Source organism: Convolutriloba macropyga, chromosome 9 (genome assembly GCF_964194025.1).
Source record: "Convolutriloba macropyga chromosome 9, txConMacr16.3, whole genome shotgun sequence".
NCBI classification, from domain to species: domain Eukaryota; kingdom Metazoa; phylum Xenacoelomorpha; order Acoela; family Convolutidae; genus Convolutriloba; species Convolutriloba macropyga.
Window position 1 is genome coordinate 12943019 of NC_134476.1, and position 22320 is coordinate 12965338.

Below are 22320 nucleotides of genomic sequence, written 5' to 3' on the forward strand. Positions count from 1 at the left end.
CTAATGGCAAATATTTGATAACCTGAAAATAGTCTTTTGTTTTTAATTAAAAAGAACATATTACAAAAACGAGCATAAGTTGCGGATTAAATAAAACTAATCACGGAAGAAAACAAAATTTTTGTTTATAGCAACAATCAAACTTCAATATCTGGGACTTCTTGATCGTGACCTTGAATTACGAGATCTCGATCTATTGTCTGACCTACGATCTCGAGATTCACTACCATTTCGGTTATTTTGTTTTTGATCATCCGGGCAGTCACGTGCAATGTGGCCTGTACCTCCACAGCTGAAGCAGCGCCCGTCATTTCGTCGACCTCCATCTCGACTAGACCCTGCAGACCTACAGTCTCGTGCAATGTGACCAGGTTGACCGCAGGAATAACAAGCTGCAACGCCAGAAGTGTCCGGTCGCCTAGAGTCGCGCGGCTTCTCAACCCTTATCTTATCACATCCTGCAATTGTTCGTCCGTCTAAGCCTCTTATCGCATCCTCGGCATCTCGTGAGTCGAGCATATGCACAAATGCAAACTTGTCCTTCATAAAAATTTTGTCAACGTCTCCATACTTCATAAAAGCATCGTGTATATCTTGCTCTCTCACATCTGGTGTTAAATTGCCGACGTAAACTTTGTAAGTGGACATCTATCTGTAAGTAGATACGATAAACCTTTAAAATATGATAAAACCTTAAGTCGTCAGATTTATCTATTATACCCACCAAAAATGTAAAACCTTTCTCTTTGTTATAAACAGAAAAAGTAATTTGAAAAGCTCCGTAGCTGACAAAAACTAAATGGATCGCTTTGACAAAGAAGATTCCGATTAGTAGTAGTAGTTAAGTCTTTAGGGCTAGGCTCAAGGGTTTTCAACCGTTATACACAGTCAATAAAGTTTATATCAGTCTAACTTTGCTCAGTATATTGCAATGTCAACATCTGCAGAGTATTCTCCATGTGCATTTGTTTTCTTCGTTGTATGTTCTTTAGATTAGGAAATTTTGAATTAGGGTATGCAAAAAAATCACTCTAGCCAGGAGAAAAGATGTTGTAAACTCAAGAGTTCACAAATATTGAGCTATCTTTCCCAACTAGTCAATTTTTTTAAATCCCATTATGACTCTATGAACTTAATTATACTAATTGACCATGCGATGTTTCTTTAAGGGTTCAAATCATCTGAAATCAAGGAGAAACACAAAAAAAGGTAATAAATCATTTGGAAAAAGGACAACTATCTGATCATGCACATTTCACCAAAGGAAAAAATATGTTTCGCCTTCTTTTAACTTGCACCATATTTGTCTAAGGTGCTATTACTGTGAGTGAATGTGCATATAATAGCCAAAGTAAAAATCTAAAATAATGTACAAAAATCTGACAATATATTTAAGTTTCGAGAACAACGTCTTAACGTGGACTTAACACGATTGCCCATCATGAAGCTGCTGAGAAAAGCAAGATGGTAGAAATTGACTTATCCACAAGGTAAATCTCCATTTTTTTTCAGAAAGAGCTATTTTTATGTCCCAAAACCAAATACAGATATGTAACGACAACAAATTTTTCGAAAAAATACAACGGCCTCATTTATTTTGTTTCATACGCTTCTCAGAAAAAGTTCACAAAAATCAACAAATTAAATAAGTTTTCTGGATAAGTTTTCAACAAGTTTTCTGGATTTATTTTGTTTTAAAGTTGCATTTGACTACAAGGTATATGAAAGGAACAATTGCTAAGAGCAATGAATTTAAGTCAATTGGAGCATAATTCAAAAAACACCGCCACTATGGAAAAATCAAGAAGTAGGTAAAACGTAAATACAAACTATAAGCAAAATTTTTATAATGGAAAAGAAACTGACAAAGCATTATCTTCAAAAAATTCTTACATTTCTTAACATCTGAGTTCAACAAGAACAAAAATCTCGGCGATTATTGTAATGACAGAAAATTGTAATATATTGTTGCAAAGAAAATTTCAGATCTTGAAGAGGGGTCCCAATCGCCGTGTGGAGAATGGTGAGGGGGTCAATATCTTAACATTAAGATCCGCCTTCACACTATGAATTTATCCTAAAATTTGGGCGAATCGCGTTAAAACCATAGCATTAGAGAGAAAATGTAAAAATCTTATTGTCGCTGGGGATATTAATTTTTAGCATAAGCTCGGAGGGCGTCTTGTCGAATTTCAAAATATCGATGTTTTTCTTATACAAAATCCCGACTGTCTGCAATCCATCGATGGACAGTAGCCTGGAAACTGCCTGTTCTCTAAATTGCAGAAGGACCACTGCAGTTAGGAATCAAGAATAATTTCTATCAACGAGAGAAAAAAAACGTTTTTCAAGAAAGCACATCGGAATGTTTTTTCTTTTTCAAAAAATACATCTGGGGTGCCTCAAGGAAGTGTTTTGGAACCCTTGCATTTCATTATTTTTCTAAACGGTATGCATCAAGCTATTAATCATAGCATATTCTGTATTTATAGCGATAATTTCAAAATGTTAGCGACGGAAAATCTCTCAAAAGCAAAGTGATATTGATAATTTGTTACTCTGGGCCCAAAATACTGAGCTCGAATTTCACACCGGAGTGTAAAGATGTGTTTTTTAACGACACTGAACCCATTGATTTGTTCTTGAACGGTTCCCTCTTGGACAGCACTACAAACATTTGCGATTTGGGCGTTGAAGTCTGCTCAAATCTTTCTTGGGACCGTCATATCAGTCTTAACTACCAAAATCGAATAGCGGTTTAATTTTTTTTGAAGCAAAATGTACCAGCTAGCGTCTCTTTTCATCGTGTCAAGCTCTTTCATATCTTTTTAATCCTATAAGTTCTCCTCTACGCTTTGTCCTCATGGTGTCCCTCAATAAGTTCCATGCGATGACTGGATAAATTTTAACAGAGAGCTGCTCGCTGTATTCTAATCACGTTGAGTAAATTCTATGTTGAATCTTTAAAGTTGCTGGAAATGTTGCCAATTGCATACAACAGTATACGTACTGACCTTATTTAACTATTCAAAAAACTGAATTCTCTCTAATATGTGGTTTTAAAATAGTTTGGTTATAGTTTAACTTGTTGAAAGGATTTTGGAATTATTTGTAACCAAAAAACAAGTAAATTAAATCTGACGAGAAAATTCTAGTCAGATTACAATTAGCTACAAATTAACCGATCGAAATTCGTTCGAAATTGAATCAAACTGCTTCCTAAAACGAGAAAAAACTTTGAATTGACGTAACTTATTAAAATTTAAGGTTAACTCTACTTAACGCCACACTTCAAGAAATCAAGACGCTGACTGTTTTACTTAAAATAGAGTGACAATCAAAAGATAATAATGAAAGAAAGCAGAACCCAGCGTAAAAGCAGCGAGCAAAAAATTGAGAACGAGAAGCAGCAGAGAATAGTTAAGGTATTCTAGTGGAAGTATAAGCCGGTTGTGTGACTCCTCGGTATAGGGTCCCTCATTGAGAACAAAACAATTAAAGCCTCATAGTCTGGTTTGTTTTTTCACTGTCAAATTATAATTGGGAACAATTGTTGTATAGTAGCCACCCGTGCAAAATAGTCTATGTCTTTGGCTAATTGAGCGTGGTACTTATTTAAAATGCAAAATTAGAAGTTAAGTAGATCAATATAAAGAAAGGTTGGTTTAAATAAAATAGGATATAATAGAGTGGTTAGCAATGACGGTAGGTTTAATGTTCAATGAGTGAATTTCATCCTCGCTTTGGTTGGTACCCAATATCAGTTCTATCATTGTGGTAAATTAACCAAGTCAACAAAGATATGTCAGTTTTGTTGATTTGGCTCGAAGCCCGGAAACCAGAACTGAAAAGGCTAGAAATGATTTCTTTTTCCGTACATGCAGACTAGCAAATCGAATAAAAAATACATTGAGATTAATACGAAAAAAGGCCTTAAAAATCGAGTTTTAAATTTCATGTGGAAGTTTGTAAACGAGCGATTCGACGAAAATAACATCTGTAGCTGGCATCTATGCTGTGACTGTCAGATCTGCAGAAATAATAAGGCAATTTTCTAAGACGACGACTGGGACGAAAATCCCCTCAGTGAAAACTGTAAATCCCCAACAACAACAACAACAACAACAACAACAACTTTGTCTAATCAAAGGTCTAATTTCTTTTCTGACACCTATCGTTGTTTTGTCAGCCATAAATCAGGTAATAAATCAAAATTCAAACAAATCTTTAACCTTGAAACCCAAGGTTTTTTAGTACATCTTGACACTCACACTACCCCCTCTTCACAAGAATAGAGTGCACCACTAACAAAAAATCAAACTATATTTTTATTCACAGATCTTTTTATATGTATGTCTTACTACACAAAATTTATGTGGTTTCAAATGGACAGTTTAATTATCAGTTTTCGTTGTTGATTAGTTCAAATATGTGCTCTTATCGCGCCGCATCATTTTTCAGAATTTGATATGCCCGGTTGATGGTCTTGAAGAACTCTTTGTCTCCACCAACATCAGAGTGCATCAACAGGCACAATTTGTGGTAGTGTTTCTCGATCTTATTTTTTGAAGCTGAACTTTTTACCAACAAAATCTCATGTAGGGTTGCCGGCCGGTTCATATTGTTTTTGTTTCCAATCTCGCAGAAACCTTTCTCCGTGGTCTTTGTTTCCGTTTCTAATTGTAATACGTTGTAGATCAAAGACAGAATCTTTTTTTGGCATTCGTTGGTCAAATACTCGTTGTAGTACTCCAACTGCTCAAGCTCTGACTTCAATGGGCCATTCAATTTCACCATTTTTCCGAAGCTTTTTTAAAAGCAGCTTTGACTTTCAAATCGCCCAACTCTTGCATCAATACTTCAATGGATTGCTGCTGATCAGCATTTCTGGCGGCTGCTGCCTTTAAATTATCTCGTAACGCCTCACACCCGGCGCTCCAATTGCCCTGAACTTCTTTTCTTGCCTCTTTGTTCTTGTTGCAATGGTTATCCGGTTCCTGTCAAAGCTCGACGAGGTCTTTTTGAAGTAAAGAGACAGTATTCTTCATCTTCTCTAACTGCGAACACTGCTTCTGCAGTTCCACATCACTCTGCAGAGCACGCGGCCGAATATTGGCGGGTGCCAGAAGATCTAACTTAGATATTTTTCGAGTCTGCGACTCACAAAATGCCACTCGGTACACTCCCGTGGAAATCTCGGAAACAATTTCCCACAATTCTTGCTAGTAGTACACATATTCACTAATCTGTGGAATCTCTTTGCTCGATAAATTGAAAAAAAAAACTTTTTTCTTCTAAAATTTATCAACATTTTCAATCTTGAACTCAAGACCTTTGCTTTTTTTCCTTCTTTTTTTGGTCTCGAACTGAAGACGTTCTCATTTTTTGTTTTTGAACTCAAAACAAATTTTTTTTTGGTTTTTTCTGGTCTCGAATTCGAGGCGTTTGTTTTCTTCCTTTTATTGGTCATGAACTCCAGACACTTTTTTTGTTGTTGAACGCGAGACGTTCCCTCCTTTTTTGGTCTTTATCTCAACACAATTTCTTTTCTCTCTTTCTTTCATTCTTTCTCTCTTTCTTTTCTTTCTTTTTTTGGTCTGGAACTCGAGACGTTTCCTGTCTTCGTTTTAATCTTGAACAGAAGACAATTTTTTTTTAAAAAAACTGACTCTTTAAAAGACTCTTTTTATTAAATCCTTTTCTTTTGATCTCGCCGTTAATTTATAAATCTGAGTAATTGATTTTAAATTCGTGCTCCCGTTACGGGGTTGAGATTCTGCAAAAGTTGTTGCCAGGACATTCAATTAATAATTAATCCCAAAAAATGAACATTTTAGGAAAATTTTTCACGATTTGAAAAATGAGGTAAACTGTTAAGACTGACACAGCAATGTCTTTTGCTTTTAACCAAATGTATAAGCTTTTGGTTTTTAAAATCCGAAAAATTGTTGTTTCATTTAGTAGAAAATTTTTTTGTTTGAACTGGTCGTTCCAATGAATAGAATTTTTTATGACTGTTTTTTCCTCCCGAATATTGGAACGCTTCCCGACTTACGTTTTCTACTATTATGGCGAACTTTACGAGCAGTTTGACTCTGTTTTAAGTCTAATGTGGAGAAAAGGCTGCGATGCAGGCTTCCATCTCTTATATTTAGCTTACTAATCATCGACTACTGATATATCTCACGATTGAATTTCTTCAGCGTTTCTCCATATTGATCATAACTGCCGTCTTCTAAATTGACAATAGTTGGATACAGTGGTTTGCATGCAGCGATTATAAAATTATGATACAAAATTTTTGTAATAGGGTCCATATATCTAATAAAAGTAAAGTTCTGACCCTCTAATAACACAAGAACTTCTTCTGTGTAAAAAGGAATTTTAGTTTTTATTGCTTCCATTTTGGAACATTTAAGAACAAATAAAAAAGATCATGTTTTTTCAACGTGAGAGCATTACTGATGGACTAACAATGTTTTTTGATATTTCAATCATTGTTTGAATTTTCAGTCCGTGAATTTTGCATTGGAGCTTTCTGATTTTCATATAAAAACGTCCCTCGCTTTGAGAAGTTCGAAACTAAAGGTGTCAATAACGCTTGAAAGAAATATATCCGCGGTTATTTTAAGATTACCAGTTTTCGGTTCTATATTTTCCTCGGAGTAAAAAAGAACTGGGAATCCGGTTTTTTCACCAGATTTCCACACAAGCTTTTTGCTTATTCCTCTAAGATTTCTAAAGCAAAATAATCATATCTGAGTTTGTGTAAAATTTTTCTGCTGATAAAAGTGGTCTCGTTGTGATCAATATTTTTGCAGGGACCTCTTCATTAAAGTTTTTTTTAAAGTTTGACATGTTTGCTCACCTTTTCAAGAAAAATAGTTAATTAGTCGTCTTCCAAAACTGTGGTTTTGATGAAAAAGATTTTGAGAAACCTAAGGGATACTTAAAATTTAATAGGTTTCTTTGTAGCAGCTTTCCCCAAATTTTTTCGATGTAAATTTTTGCATTAGTTACCACATTCCACATAAGTTTTCCACTGTAGGTGAAACCCACTCTACAGGCTCCATATACATAGCGCGATCGCGCCCATTTGTTGCCATGAAGCTTTAACTATGCTCTTTGACTTAAGTTGTTTCGCTGTCCTGTCATTACATCTCTTCAGTTACCAAACTGTTGACTTTAAAGGTCCTTTCTCCAAAAACTGGTACGGCAAAACTTTTGTTCTGCCAAACGCTCCTACAAGTTTCCTCATTTACGGGGTATACTGATTTAGGTAATCTTGAATTTTCTGTGAGAAAAACGACATCGTCATATACATTTCTTTTTTTAATTTTAGTTCTATCTATGGTTGAACTTCAGCATATATCAAACTACCTTTTCTATTGTTTTCGATACTAGAATGGTGTTTTCACAGTTTGTACTGTGATCTAGAGAATAGATCTTTGTTGATACGATATTGTCAAAATAATAGCTGTATAGCTTGATACAAGGTGATGGAGAACCAAAATGGCTATCAATGATGCAATCATAGGGATACTCCATCAAACGATGCAACGGATGAACTCGTCTTTCTTTTTGATTCCATTATTTCTTTCTGAATTTTTCTGATACAAAAATATCATCATTTTCGTGACTGCAAAATTACTCACCATCTTGCTCAGTAAGATAATTCTGTAATTTCTCAGGCACCGATTTTAATCGGCTCCTATACCTTGTTGCCATTTTTGGTGCCTTTGGATCACTTTTAATCTTTTCTTCAGTACTTTTCGTTTTAGTAGTAGATCCTTTTTTGGTATTGGAATTTTAGTTTCTGCTGCTTTTTTTCTTTGTAGGTTTTAAGAAAATGCACCTCCTCCCTCGGTATTTTGTTTAGCTTCTCTTGCTCTTTAGAGGTTTCTTGCTCTGATTCGTTAGAGTCATTCTGAGACTTTTCATTTGTAAAAATTAGTGAATCTTTAGAATACCTACCTTCAGATTGATTTTTTGTGTTTAGATTACCTTCACTGTCTGCGGTTGATTCTATTCCGAGTATATCATCATCATCTGAGCTGTTCAAATTGATATTTTTCCGCTCCTCAACTATTGTTTTTCGTTTTGCCTGAGGCTCAGGCGTGAATGGTTTTTCTCATGTTTTTCATTTTTTCAGTTGGTCAAAATGGACGTTAATTATTTTCCTCATCTTTTTATCTTCTACCTTGAAATTCTACTCGTTTATAATTTCAACTATTTTGTATGGTCCTCTACTGAAAGAAGTAACTTTTCTTGTCTCGACTTTTTTGACCCTTTGGTAATAAACTAACAATTCTTCTCCAACTTCATAGCTCAGTCCATACCTACTGCAATCATACTAGGTCTTCTGGCGTTCTTGTTTGACGTCCATAAATGCTGGCATCAAATGATGCGTTTTCTGTAGTTTCTGTCTGAATTTGAAAACACAGTCACTTGGTGTTGTTATATTGCTGTCTGTAGTGTGCTATAGATGCAGTCTTTAGGTAGCAACAGTGGAAAACCCAGGATTACATATGCTGGGCTGTAGTTTGTTACACTCTTGATTGATGATCGATAGGCCATTATTGGTAAAGGTTGAAATTTGGTGCACTCATGTTGATATTGGCCTATGTATTTGGGGAGACAATATTCTATTGTTCGATATGTTCTTTCAATCATCGCGTTCCCTTGTGGTTGGTAGGAAGTTGTTGTTTGTCTCTAAAATCTTAATTCAAAGCAAAGGCACAGGTCACAGCTTTATATTCAGTTTCTTACGTCCCCTCTCATGCGCTGCCGATTAAACCTTTCACAGGCCCTTTGCCATGTTTTCTCAATCCCAAAGTGAATTGCGCTAGGAGAGTCATGCAACAGCTCAAGCACATTGGACACTCTCTCCCATGGTACAAGCATTTGGTAAACAGTCTCAAAGTTGTGTTCTGTTTGAGTTTTCCGATACAAAATCCCTTCTATGAGACAAAAATTTGTATACTGAATACAGTATTTCCATGAATGATCAATTTGATGCTCAATTTTTTGTTTGCGGTGTTTCCGGCATTTTTTAAGCACCCAGGAGTATATTTCTTTGAGTAACCTGTCATTTTGTTGCAAATCTTGCAGTTTTACTCTCTGCAGTTTGTCTAACTGCCAACCTCATTTACCATAGTCGTATTGTCTTGCCCTGCGTCCATGGAAATAGCGTTAACAAAAGCTGTTTGTTCATCATCTTCTGTGTCTATGCGCAGCAGACAGTCGACATGTGGGATTTTTTTGCCTCCTCTATGCTTGATGTCAAAGTTAAATTGACTAACCTCTTCAATTCATCTTGCAAGCATACAGTCTAACTCTTCAAAAATATAGATCTAGACAAGAGCCCGATGGTCAGTTACAATTGAAAAACGCTGACCAAGTAAAAAGTTTTTAAAATGTCGCGGAAAATGAACGATTGCAAATAATTTCCGCATAGTTGCTGAATAATATTGCTGAATTTTACTCGGTGCTTTGCTAGCATATGCAACAACTCTATCCTCCGTTCCCTGTCGTTGGTTAAGAATTGCTCCAATTCGTGTCAAAGAAGCATCCGTAGTTAATGTATTCGGACCCCTATCATGTGGATATCCTAAAACTGGGGCTTCCAAAAGCTTCTTTTTAAACTTCGTTACCGCACTTTTGCACTCTGTACTCCATTCAAAATTTCTTGACCTATTCATTAAACTGTACTGAGATTCTGCTCTTTTTCCGGAATCTGGAACAAATTTTAGATAATAGCTACAAGGCCTAAAAACGCCCTGACGTCTTTCAGGGAGGATGCTTCTTTCATTCTTTCCACCGCTCTTACTTTCTCTAGTTCGACCTCTACTCCACTTCCGGATATAATGTACCCCAAGAAACTGACACGCTTTTGAAAAAAATTGCATTTTAATCCCTTAATATTTAATCCATTCTCCTCTAAACGACGGAGAAGCAGTTCTAATCGTTTCAGATGTTCGTCCAAACCATAACGTCATCTAGATACACCAGAGCCATCTAAATACACCCGAGCAAAAGCCGTCATCAAAAATTAACTCCATTAGGTTTTGAAAATCTCCCGGTGCAAACGCTATTCCCTTAGGAAGTCTCTTTCATTTATAGGGTCCCAGAGGCGTTATAAAAGCTGTTAAATTCTGACAATCTTCCTCGAGCGCCATCTGAAAGTATCTCGGTAAGATATCTATCTGCGGGAAGTAGATGTTTCACTCCAGTGAATCAATAACCTCATTAGATCGTGGCAAAGGCAGCATGTTTTCTATATTTTTTGTTCAGACAAAGATAGTCTACAACCAAGCGATAGGTTCCATCCTTTTTTGGTACAAGTAATGATGGTGCTGCCCAATCGGAATGTTTGTTTCTGCTTGTTGTGTTTTGTTACCTTCCTTATCAACAATTTTGCTTTTAATGAAATCTTCGCAGTGACGAACTAAATCGTGAACCTCTGCACCAATTAAAAACTGATTCTTATAACTTCGTTGTGATAGGGACAATTGCAATATTTTCCCAACTTTTCCGCAAAGGAATTCGTTTTTCTGAGGTATAACATGTCAAAACTATATAAGAAATCCCTGACCAAAAAACAAGGCGTTATCTCAATTTTGGTCAATAGAAACTCAACTGTTATCTCAGTTGTAAATTTTTGAAGTTGGACTTGATTAGCTGTTGACCTCTTCACAGGCATTTTTTTAATGCTGGCAACTTTTATTCTTTTCCATACTCTCATCTGGCTCGGTTCTCCCAATTGCTGGTAGAATGTGTCGCTTGAAAGATTAACACTACATCCTCTATCAAAGAGGGCCATTACCAATTTAGCTTGTATCATTATTTTCGCAAACAAAGCCTCAACTGGGCTGTTTCCACCACGCAAAATTTTTGCGTAGCTAGCTGAAAAAGAAACCCTGCCATCTTCAGCTAGTTCCCATTTGAATAAGGGCAATTTTGTATGGAAAAGTTTGGATTCCCGCATTCAAAACAATTCTTGCATTCCTAAGATGCATGATTTTGCTGACCGAAACAGCGACATTATTCGCTCTCAAAACTCGCCGCTGTCTTTGACTAATTAGCACTACTCTCGTGCGACTGATCTCGGCTTCTGTTCTCGCCTCTTGGTGTTCGCATTCTACTGTAAAAATTGGTTCGTCTATTATCAGCTTTGCTTCTGTCATAGCTATTATAGTTTCTATTTCTATCTCGTGTTTCTCTTGAAATTCTCTCACTTCGGCGCAGAAACTCTTTTGGCCTCGCCCCTTGCGATGAAAACTTTTGATTATCTTGCCTGTTAGATTGGTTAATCTGCAATGTTTGCACTAAATCATTAATCGATTTAACTACTTTAGTTTTTCCTCCTCCGCGGCTCGTTACCCTTCTCCTCAATTCTCGTGAACGCTCCAATATGTAGTGGTCTTTCTAAAGCTTTATCTAAAATCATATTTGCGTCACCCAATTTTTTTCTCAGGTTGAGCCGCACCTGACTGCTTTCCATGCCTTCGAGGGATCCCCTCAAAATGAAATGTTCTTTTTTTCATTAGACTCTTGAGGGTAAGCTTTCAAGGATTAAGTTTTCAAATTACCGAGAAAATCTGTTAAATTTTCACGCGGCTGCTGGACTCTTCTAGCTAGCCTTCCGCGAAAAATTACAAGTTTCTCATTATAATGTTGTCTGAAAGCTTTTACGGTCTCCTCATGGCTCTTCCTAGTGCCCTCCAAAAGTGTTTGATAGAAAACAATAGTAGACTTTTGTAGCCTTAACACAAAATAAAGCGGCCGTTCATCCTTTTTGGTTTCGTCGCCGTCTACGGTTTCTTTTATTTGCCCTTTCTGAAGTTGTGGCAAGAACTCAAAGTGTGTAACATAAGTTTGGAAATCATTTCTATCCTTAAAAGGCTCCGGTAACCGCGTTTTTGAGGATTGCGGCGCCATCAGTGTTTTAATTATAAGCTGCTGTTATTCCAATTCTTTCTATAAATATGTTTGAAAACCGAACTACTCTTTGACACTCTAACTCAGCAGGCCTTGAAATTTTTTGACACTGTATTTTTTTTGAAAAAACTCAAAAAATGCGAGGTTCAGTTGTGTATTTTTAGTCAAATTATATCGAATTGAAGTACGTCTGATTTTAGACGCTATATTATTATCGAAAAAAGATGTGCGGACCGATTTACACCATTCAAAGTTTTAGGGGATAATCACTTGAAAGTTCAAAGTTTGCAATTTTTCTTGTCGAATCCGGACACCAGTTCAGATTTCTTCTTTCGGGGCGTGATGTTAAGACGTCAGACTCGTGTCGAAAGTTGATTTTCAAACAGAAAAAAGATTATAGATTTCTTTAGAAATCAATACAATGCTTAATTTTATTGATTGAGTGTTTTCTATTTATCTTTAATATCTGTCGCCACTATGGTAGCAGGCGTTTTGCAATATCTATGTCTTCGGCTAGGTATTTTGAGCGTGGTACTTGTTTAGAAGGCAAAGTCAGAAGTTAAATTTTTAAGTAGATCAATGTGAAGAAATGTTGGCTTAAACGAATTAAGATATAATCGAGTGGTTAGCTCTGATGATTGCTTTGATGATCAATGAACGAATCTAATCCTCGCATTGTTCGATACCCAATATCAAATCTATCATCGTGGTAAATTAACCAAGTCAACAAAGATATGTCATTTTTGTTGATTTGGCGCGAAGCCCGAGTTTTGTCTTATCAAAATTTTATTTTTTTTCTGACACCTATCAACCTTTTGTCTGCCATCAATCAAATAAAAAACCATGTTTTAAACTAATCACTAAACCCTGAAAACCGATATTTTTTATTACATCTTTTTTTCATACGTGTGACACTCAAAGTTGTACTTGAAAAAAATATATCAACTCGAATGAGAAAACATATTTTTGTGTTTCGTGCAACACTAAAACGCGCTCAACGCAAGAATGTAGTGCCACATCCAAAATTGATTGCAAAATGACCGATCATAAATTGCTCAAAATTGAATCAAACTGCTTCCTACATCAACTGTACGTTTTATCAACTGCTCTGAATGTCAGAAAGTAATGCCATGGCAAAAATAGCACAAAAGGAATAAAGGAATTAGTCGACAGGTGAAAATTTTGTCCCTACGAATAAAAAATTAACAATATACACGAAACGTTTTGAATGGAATAAAAAATATTGAATTCCTTAAATTGCGAAAATATGATCGAAACATGCAAAAAACATGCGCACTATAAGTTGCATTACCCCGTGAACATGTTAGCAGACTGCCAACTGCAGAAATCATGATTCGAGAGACTATCTCACCATAGGCAGTATGCAATAAAAGTAGTTCTGGTTATGAGGAGGCGAGTGCTCCTAGGCGAAGAAGAACCACGAAAAACTTTTCAAACCAAAAAAATTGCCCTATAAAAAAGTGGTGTTTAAATAAACATTGTTGTACAGACTCCCTTCCAACTGACCAGGAGCTAATTGAGTTGTTTTTATCAACAAAAAACAATGCATCACCAGCAGCTGCTATCATGATAACAAACTCAACCTAAAATCTCATCAAAAAATAAATACTCTAAAAGTATGATTGAGGCAATCAACTACGTACTGTGGGAGGTTCAATGTTCAATGTTCAAAAAATTGCCACTAAACCAATTAAATTGGGTAAAAAATGTGTATCAGGAAAATCTCTTGAATTCAAGGGTTAATTTTCAGGCATTTCATGAATACAAAAACCTTGCAGCTTACAAAAGTTGATGAGAGATAAAGGTAAACACAGCACAAGTGTCAATGGAAAACTTGGCCAGCTGAACGCGATTCTTCAAGCATTATTCTCTCCAGAGCAGATGCTCTGTACGGACAACAATATCGTAGAGTACAAGAAGTTGACAAATTTCCACATCTCAAAGCAAAGGCTGTTAAGTTTTATATCCAACCTAGATATCACTAAGTTGAGAGAAAATCTGTTAAGCATCAATATTCGCCCACAAAACGTCTCAAAAAGTTAGCAGTACGTTACATCAATTACTATAATTGTCAGAACGTACTGCCACGGCAAAAAAAAGCCTTAAGCTGAATAAAGAAATGAGGTGTAAGATAAAAATTTTGTCCGTTCGAATGAAAAAATAGTAATTTACCGGAAATTATTGAGGTGAAAGAAAAATATTGAATTAAAAAAAATTGGGAAACATCAAAATATGCAAAAAACACGCACACTGTTACTTCCAATGGCCGCTGGACATGAAAGCAGGCTTCCATTTGCAAAAAATCTTGATTTGAGATTATCTCACTGTAAGTCAAAAAACAGAATGTAAAAAAAGGAATTTCTGGTTCAGAGGAAGAAGCAACTGCTCCTAAGTAAAGAAGAACCAAGAAAACTAAAAATTAAAACCACAAAGCTGACCATCCGTAATAATGGAGTTTAAACAAACGTTGAGTCACAAAATTCGTTCCATCTGACCAGCATATTGAAGTATCATACAGATAACCAGAAGGTTTGCTACGATTAAAAGAAAATGAAATGCGCAAATATCGTTCTCAACAGAAGAAATTATATTTATTCTGGTGATATGCACTGTGCATAACTTTGTGCATTCTAAAAAAGTAACAAAACACCGGAAAGGGACCTGCTCTGGGCAGTAGTCCGATAAAAGCTAGAGGCCCAACAATAGACACAGATATTGCTAGTATAAAACGAATAAAGAACGAAATCTGAACTCATACTAGAACCAGGTATCGAAGAATTTCTTTTTTGTTAACGAAACCTTGAGATGATATTTGGAACGTTTTAATTATATATCGTCTGCACAAACATGATCAACAATAAAACCATTAGTAATCATGTAATTCAACAGAGCGCATCCTCTCCTGGCTAGCATATGCAGTAACTCTGTCCTCCATTCCCTGTCTTTGGGTAAGATTTTCTCGAATTCGTGTCAAAGAAGCATCCGTAGTTATTGTATTTGAACCCCTATCATGTGGATATCCTAAAACTGGGGCTTCCAAAAGTTTCTTTTTAAACTCCGTTACCGCAATTTTGCACTCTGTACTCCATTCAAATTCTCTTGACTTATTCAGTTAACTGTACAGAGACTCTGCTGTTTTTCCGAAATCTGGAATAAATTTTCGATAATAGCTACAAGGCATAAAAAAGCCCTGACGTCTTTCAGGGATGGGATGATGCTTCTTTCATTCTTTCCACCGCTCTTACTTTCTCTAGTTCGACCTCGACTCCACTTCCGGATATAATTTGCCCCAAGAAACTGACACGCTTTTGAAAAAAATTGCATTTTAATCCTTTAATATATAATCCATTCTCCTCTAAACGACGGAGAAGCAGTTCTAATCGTTTCAGATGTTCGTCCAAACCATAACGTCATCTAGATATACCAGAGCCTTCTAGATACACACGAGTAAAAGACGTCAGCAAAAATTAATTCCATTAGCTTTTGAAAAGCTCCCGGTGCAGACGCTATTCACTTAGGAAGTCTTTTTCACTTATAGTGTCCCAGAGGCGTTATAAAAGCCGTCAAATTCTGACTCTCTTCCTCGAGCGTTGTCTGAAAGTATCTCGGCAAGATATCTATCTACGGGAAGTAGAGGTTTCACTCTAGTGAATCAATAACCTCATTAGATCGCGGCAAAGAGGAGCATGTTTTCTCTTTTTCTTTTGTCCAGACAGAGATATTCTACAATCAAGCGATAGGTTCCATCCTTTTTTGGTACAAGTAAAGATGGTGCTGCCCAATCGGAATGTGTAAGTTCGACTAAGTCGTCTCATTCAAACTCTTTAACAATTTTTTCATAGCTTCTCTTTTCTCAATTCTCATGCTGCCTTATGTACGTCTGAATGGCACAGCGTCCTTTTTGTTTAAAATGATAAATTTGCGACAATATTACTTCAGATTTTGTGCAAAGTGACCTCACTTTTGTCATTTCGTCACAACAGAAATTCATTGAGTTTGCGTTCACTTGCTTCTAAAATCGAATTCGTCTATATATTTTGTATTATTGTTAGGGTCATTTTGCTTTATTCTTAAAATTTTTCAATGTTTTCCGCATAAGCGATTCACGCCTTTTGGTGAACTTTCTTTTGTTCTAAGGTAGGGTTCAGAACTCAAATATATACGACATCATTAACCATGTCACTCACCGATCTCGTTAATAGAAAATGTGATTAGTCTTCAAACTCTTTCATTCGCTCAACAACAATTTCTGCTTGTTGTGTTTTGTTACCTTCCTTATCAACAATTTTGCTTTTAATGAAATCTTCGCAGTGACGAACTAAATCGTGAACCTCTGCACCAATTAAAAACTGATTTTTATAACTTCGTTGTGATAGGGACAATTGCAATATTTTCCCAATTTTCCGCAAAAGAATTCGTTTTTCTGAGGTATAACATGTCAAAACTATATAAGAAATCCCTGCCCAAAAAACAAGGCGTTATCTCAATTTTGGTCAATAGAAACTCAACTGTTATCTCAGATGTAAATTTTTGAAGTTGGACTTGATTAGCTGTTGACCTCATCACAGGCATTTTTTTAATGCTGGCAACTTTTATTCTTTTCCATACTCTCATCTGGCTCGGTTCTCCCAATTGGTGGTAGAGTGCGTGGCTTGAAAGATTAACACTACTTCCTCTGTCAAAGAGGGCCATTACCAATTTGTCTTGTATCATTATTTCGCAAACAAAACCTCAACTGGGCTGTTTCCACCACGAAAAATTTTTGCGTAACTAGCTGAAAAAGAAACCCTGCCATCTTCAGCTAGTTTCCGTTTGAATACGGGCAATTTTGTATCGAAAAGTTTCGATTCCCGCATTCAAAACAATTCTTGCATTCCTAAGATGCATGATTTCGCTGACCGAAACGGCGACATTATTCGCTCTCAAAATTTACCGCTGTCTTTGACTAATTAGCACTACTCTCGTGCGACTGATCTCGACTTCTGTTCTCGCCTCCTGGTGTTCGCGCTCTACTGTCAAAATTTGTTCGTCTTTTATCAGCTGTGCTTCTGTCATAGCTATTATAGTTTCTATTTCTATCTCGTGTTTCTCTTAAAATTCGCTCACTTCCGCGCAGAAACTCTTTTGGCCTCGCCCCCGGCAATGAAAACATTAGATTATTTTGCCTGTTAGATTGATTTATTTGCAATGTTTAATCATTAATCGAATCAACTAGTTGATTTTAGCTTCCTCCGCGGCTCGTTATCCTCCTCCTCAATTCTCGTGACTGCTCCAATATGTAGTGGTCTTTCTAAAGCTTTATTTAAAATCATATTCGCGTCAACCAAGTTCTTTCTCAGGTCGAGTCGCACCTGACTGCTTTCTATGCCCTCGAGGAATCCCCTAAAATTGAGATGTTCTTTTTTCCTTAGACTCTTGAGGGTAAGCTTGCAAGGATAAAGTTTTCAAATTTCCGAGAAAATCTGTTAATTTTTCACGCAGCTGCTGGACTCTTATAGCTAGCCTTCCACGGAAAATTACAGGTTTCTCTTTATAATGTTGTCTGAAATCTTTTACGGTCTCTTCATGGCTCTTCCTAGTGCTCTCCAAAAGTGTACGATGGAAAACAATAGTAGACTTTTGTAGCCTTAACACAAAATAATGCGGCCGTTCATCATTTTGTGTTTTGTCGCCGTCTACGGTTTCTTTTCTTTGCCCTTTCTGAAGTTGTGACAAGAATTCAAAGTGTGTAATATAATTTTCACAATCATTTCTATCCTTAAAAGGCTCCGGTAACCGCGTTTTTGAGGAATGCCAACCGTGTTTTAATTATAAGTTGATGTTATTCCAATTTTTTGTATAAATATTTCGAAATCCTAACTACATTTTGACACTCTAACTCAGCAGCTCTTAAATTTTTTGACACAGTATTTGTTTTGAAAAAACTCAAAATATGCAAGGTTCAATGGTGTTCTCTCAGTCAAATTATGTCGAATTCAAGTACGTCTGATTTTAAACGCTATTTTCTTATCGAAAAAACATGTACGGACCGATTTACATTATTCAAAATTTTAGGGGAAAATCACTTGAGAGTTCAAAGGTTACAATTTTCCTTGTCGAATCCGGACACCAGTTGAGATTTTTTCTTTCGGGGCGTGATGTTAAGACGTCAGACTCGTGTCGAAAGTTGATTTTCAAACAAAAAACAGATAATATTTCATTTGAAAATCATTACAATGCTCAATTATATTGGGTGAGGATTTTCTATTTATTTTAAATATCTGTCACCGCTATGGTAGCAGACCGTTCGCAATATCCAGGTCTTTGGCTAGGTACTTTGAGCGTGGTACTTGATTAAAAGGCAAAGTCAGAAGTTAAATTTTTAAGTAGATCAATGTGGAGAAATGTTGGCTTAAATGAATTAAGATATAACAGACTGGTTAGCTCTGATGATAGGTTTGATGATCAATGAATGAATTTAATCCTCGCATTGTTCGGTACCCAATATCAAATCTATCAACAAGGTAAATTAACCAAGTCAACAAAGATGTGTCAATTCTGTTGATTAGGCTCGAAGCCCAAGCTTTGTCTTATCAAAGGTCTATTTTTTTCTGACACCTATCAACTTTATGTCTGCCATTAATCAGATAAAAAAAGATGTTTTAAACTAATCACTAAACCTTGAAAACCAAGATCGTTTAGTACATCTTTTTTTATACGTGTGACACTCAAAGTTGTACTTGAATAAAATATATCAACTCCAATGAGAAAACTTGTTTTTGTGTTTCGTGCAACACTAAAACGCACTCAGCACATGAATGTAGTGTCATATCGAAAATTGATTGCAAATTGACCGATCAAAAATTGTTCAAAATTGAATCAAACTGCTTCTTACATCAACTGTACGTTACATCAACTACTCTGAATGTCAGAAAATAATGTCATAGCAAAAATAGCATAAAAAGAATAAAGGAATTATTCGACAGGTGAAAATTTTGTCCCTACGAATGAAAAAACTAACAATATACCAGAAACGTTTTGAGTTGAATAACAAATATTGAATTCTAAAAATATGGAAAATATGATCGAAACATGCAGAAAACATGCGCATTATAAGTTGCATTACCCCGTGAACATGTAAGCAGACTGCCAACTGCAAAAAAACATGACTCGAGAGACTATCTCACCATAGGCAGTATGCAATAAAAGTAGTTCTGATTATGAGGAGGCGAGTGCTGCTAAGTGAAGAATAACCACGAAAAAGATCCAAACCAAAAAATTGGCTTTATAAAAAATGGTGTTTAAACAAACATTGTTTTACAGATTCCCTTCTAACTGACCAGGAGCGAATTGCATTGTTTTTTTTAACAAAAAACAAAGCATCACCAGCAGCTGCTATCATGATAACAAATTCAACCCCAAATCTCATCAAAAAATAAATACTCTAAAGAAGGATTGAGGCAATCAACTATGTACTGCGGGAGTTTTAATGTTCAGAAACGGAAAAGTTTGCCACTAAACCATTTGAATTGGTTAAAAATGTGTGTGAGGAAAATCTTTTGAATTCATAAGACGCTGAGTTAATTTTCAGGCATTTCATAAATACAAAAACCTTGCAGCTTATAAAAGCTGATGATAGATAAAGGTAAACACAGCAATAATGTCAATGAAAAACTTGGCCAGCTGAAGGATTTCTTCAAGCATTATTCTTTCCAGAGCAGATGCTCAATACGGACAAAAATATCGTAGAGTACAAGATGTTGACAAATTTCCACATCACAAGGCAAAGGCTGTTAAGTTTTATATCCAACCTAGATATCACTAAGTTGAGAGAAAAGTATGTTAAGCATCAATATTCGCTCACAAAGAGTCTCAAACAATTAGCAGTACGTTACATCAATTCCTATAATTGCCAAAACGTACTGCCACGGCAATAATAGCCTTAAACTGAATAAAGAAATGAGGTTTAAGATGAAAATTTTGTCCGTACAAATGAAAATTAACAATTTACCGCAAAATATTGAGGTGGAATGAAAAATTTTGAATTTAAAAAAACTGGGAAACATTTATCAAAATATGCAAAAAGCACGCACACTATTACGTCCATTGACCATTGGACAACAAAGAAGGTTTCCATTTGCAAAAAATCATGATTTAAGATTATCTCACTGTACGTCAAAAAACAGAACGTAAAAAAAGGAATTTCTGGTTCAGAGGAAGAAGCAAGTGCTCCAAGGTAACGAACAACTACGAAAAAAAACCACAAAACTGACCATCCGTAATAATGGAGTTTAAACAAACGTTGAGTCACAGAATTCGTTTCAGCTGACCAGCATCTTGAAGTATCATACTGATGACCAGAAGGTTTGCTCTGATTAAAAGAAAAACGAAGTGCGCAAAAACCGTTCCCAACAGAAGAAATTATATTTATTCTGGTGATTTGCATTGTGCATAACTTTGTGCCTTATAAAAAATTGTACCAAAGCACCAGAAAAGGACTTGCACTGGGCAGTAGTCCGACAGAAGCTAGAAGCCCCACAATAGACACAGATATTGCTAGTATAAAACAAATAAAGACCGAAATCTGAACTCATACTAGAACAAGGTATCGAATAATTTCTTTTTTGTTAACAAAACCTTGAGATGATATTTTGAACGTTTTAACGATATTTCGTCTGCACAAACCGGATCAACAATAAAACCATAAGTAATCAAGTAATTCAACAGAGCGCATCCTCTCCAGGCTGGCATATTCAATAACTCTATCCTCCGTTCCCTGTCTTTGGGTCAGAATTGCTCCAATTCGTGTCAAAGAAGCATCCGTAGTTAAAGTATTCGGACCCCTATCATGTGGATATCCTAAAACTGGGGCTTCCAAAAGCTTCTTTTTAACCTCCGTTACCGCACTTTTGCACTCTGTACTCCATTCAAAATTTCTTGACCTATTCATTAAACTGTACTGAGATTCTGCTGTTTTTCCGAAATCTGGAACAAATTTTAGATAATAGCTACAAGGCCTAAAAAAGCCCTGACGTCTTTCAGGGAGGATGCTTCTTTCATTCTTTCCACCGCTCTTACTTTCTCTAGTTCGACCTCGACTCCACTTCCGGATATAATGTGCCCCAAGAAACTGACACGCTTTTGGAGAAAATTGCATTTCGATCCCTTAAAAATTAATCCATTCTCCGCTAAACGACAAAAAAGCAGTTCTAATCGTTTCAGATGTTCATCGAAATTTCTTCTAAAAAAATAACGTCATCTAGATACACCAGAGCCATCTAGATACACCAGAGTAAAAGACGTCAGCAAAAATTAACTCCATTAGGTTTTGAAAAGCTCCCGGTGCAGACGCTATTCCCTTAGAAAGTCTTTTTCACTTATAGAGTCCCAGAGGCGTTATAAAATCCGTTAAATTCTGACTCTCTTCCTCGAGCGCCATCTGAAAGTATCGCGGCAAGATATCTATCTACGGGAAGTAGATGTTTCACTCCAGTGAATCAATAACCTTAATAGATCGTGGCAGAGGCCAGCATGTTTTCTCTATTTTTTTGTTCAGACAAAGATAGTCTACAACCAAGCGATAGCTTCTATCCTTTTTTTGTAGACGTAATGATGGTGCTGCCCGATCGGAATGTGTAAGTTCGACTAAGTCGTCTCATTCAAACTTTTCAAGAATTTTTTCATGGCTTTTCTTTTCTCAATTCTCATGCTGCCTTATATACGCCTGAATGGCACAGCGTCCTTTTTTTATTTTTTTATGATAAATTTGGTAACAAAAATCGCCTATCAAATGAATTTTGCGACAATATTACTTCTAATTTTGTGCAAAGTGACCACACTTTTGTTATTTCCTCTCAAGACAAATTCAATGAACTTGCGTTCACTTGCTTCTAAAATCGAATTCGTCTATATATTTTGTATTATTGTTAGGGTCATTTTGCTTTATTCTTAAAATTTTTCAATGTTTTCCGCATATGCGATTCACGCCTTTTGGTGAACTTTCTTTTGTTCTAAGGTAGGGTACAGAACTCGAACATATACGACATCATTAACCATGTCACTCACCGATCTCGTTAATAGAAAATGTGATTAGTCTTCAAACTCTTTCATGCGCTCAACAACAATTTCTGCTTGTTGTGTTTTGTTACCTTCCTCATCAAAAATTTTGCTTTCAATGAAATCTTCGCAGTGACGAACTAAATCGTGAACCTCTGCACCAATTAAAAACTGATTCTTATAACTTCGTTGTGATAGGGACAATTGCAATATTTTCCCAACTTTTCCGCAAAAGAATTCGTTTTTCTGAGGCATAACATGTCGAAACTATATAAGAAATCCCTGCCCAAAAAACAAGGCGTTATCTCAATTTTGGTCAATAGA

At 36.1% G+C, this 22320-nt stretch overlaps 2 protein-coding genes across 2 annotated transcripts in view; one reads left to right on the forward strand and one right to left on the reverse strand.

Annotated features, from left to right (window-relative positions):
• LOC142345620 (uncharacterized) overlaps positions 1–22320 on the forward strand; it is a 149260-nt gene that overhangs the window by 17412 nt on the left and 109528 nt on the right. The gene's annotated exons all lie outside the window — the stretch shown is intronic.
• Positions 30–734, reverse strand: LOC142345619 (uncharacterized). Its single transcript, XM_075397761.1, has one exon. It carries the CDS (start codon positions 646–648, stop codon positions 145–147), a length of 504 nt encoding a protein of 167 aa, XP_075253876.1. The 5' UTR covers positions 649–734; the 3' UTR covers positions 30–144.

Excerpts from the sequence above, each read along its gene's own strand:
- LOC142345619 (XM_075397761.1), bottom strand. The coding sequence starts at position 648 with ATGTCCACTTACAAAGTTTACGTCGGCAATTTAACACCAGATGTGAGA.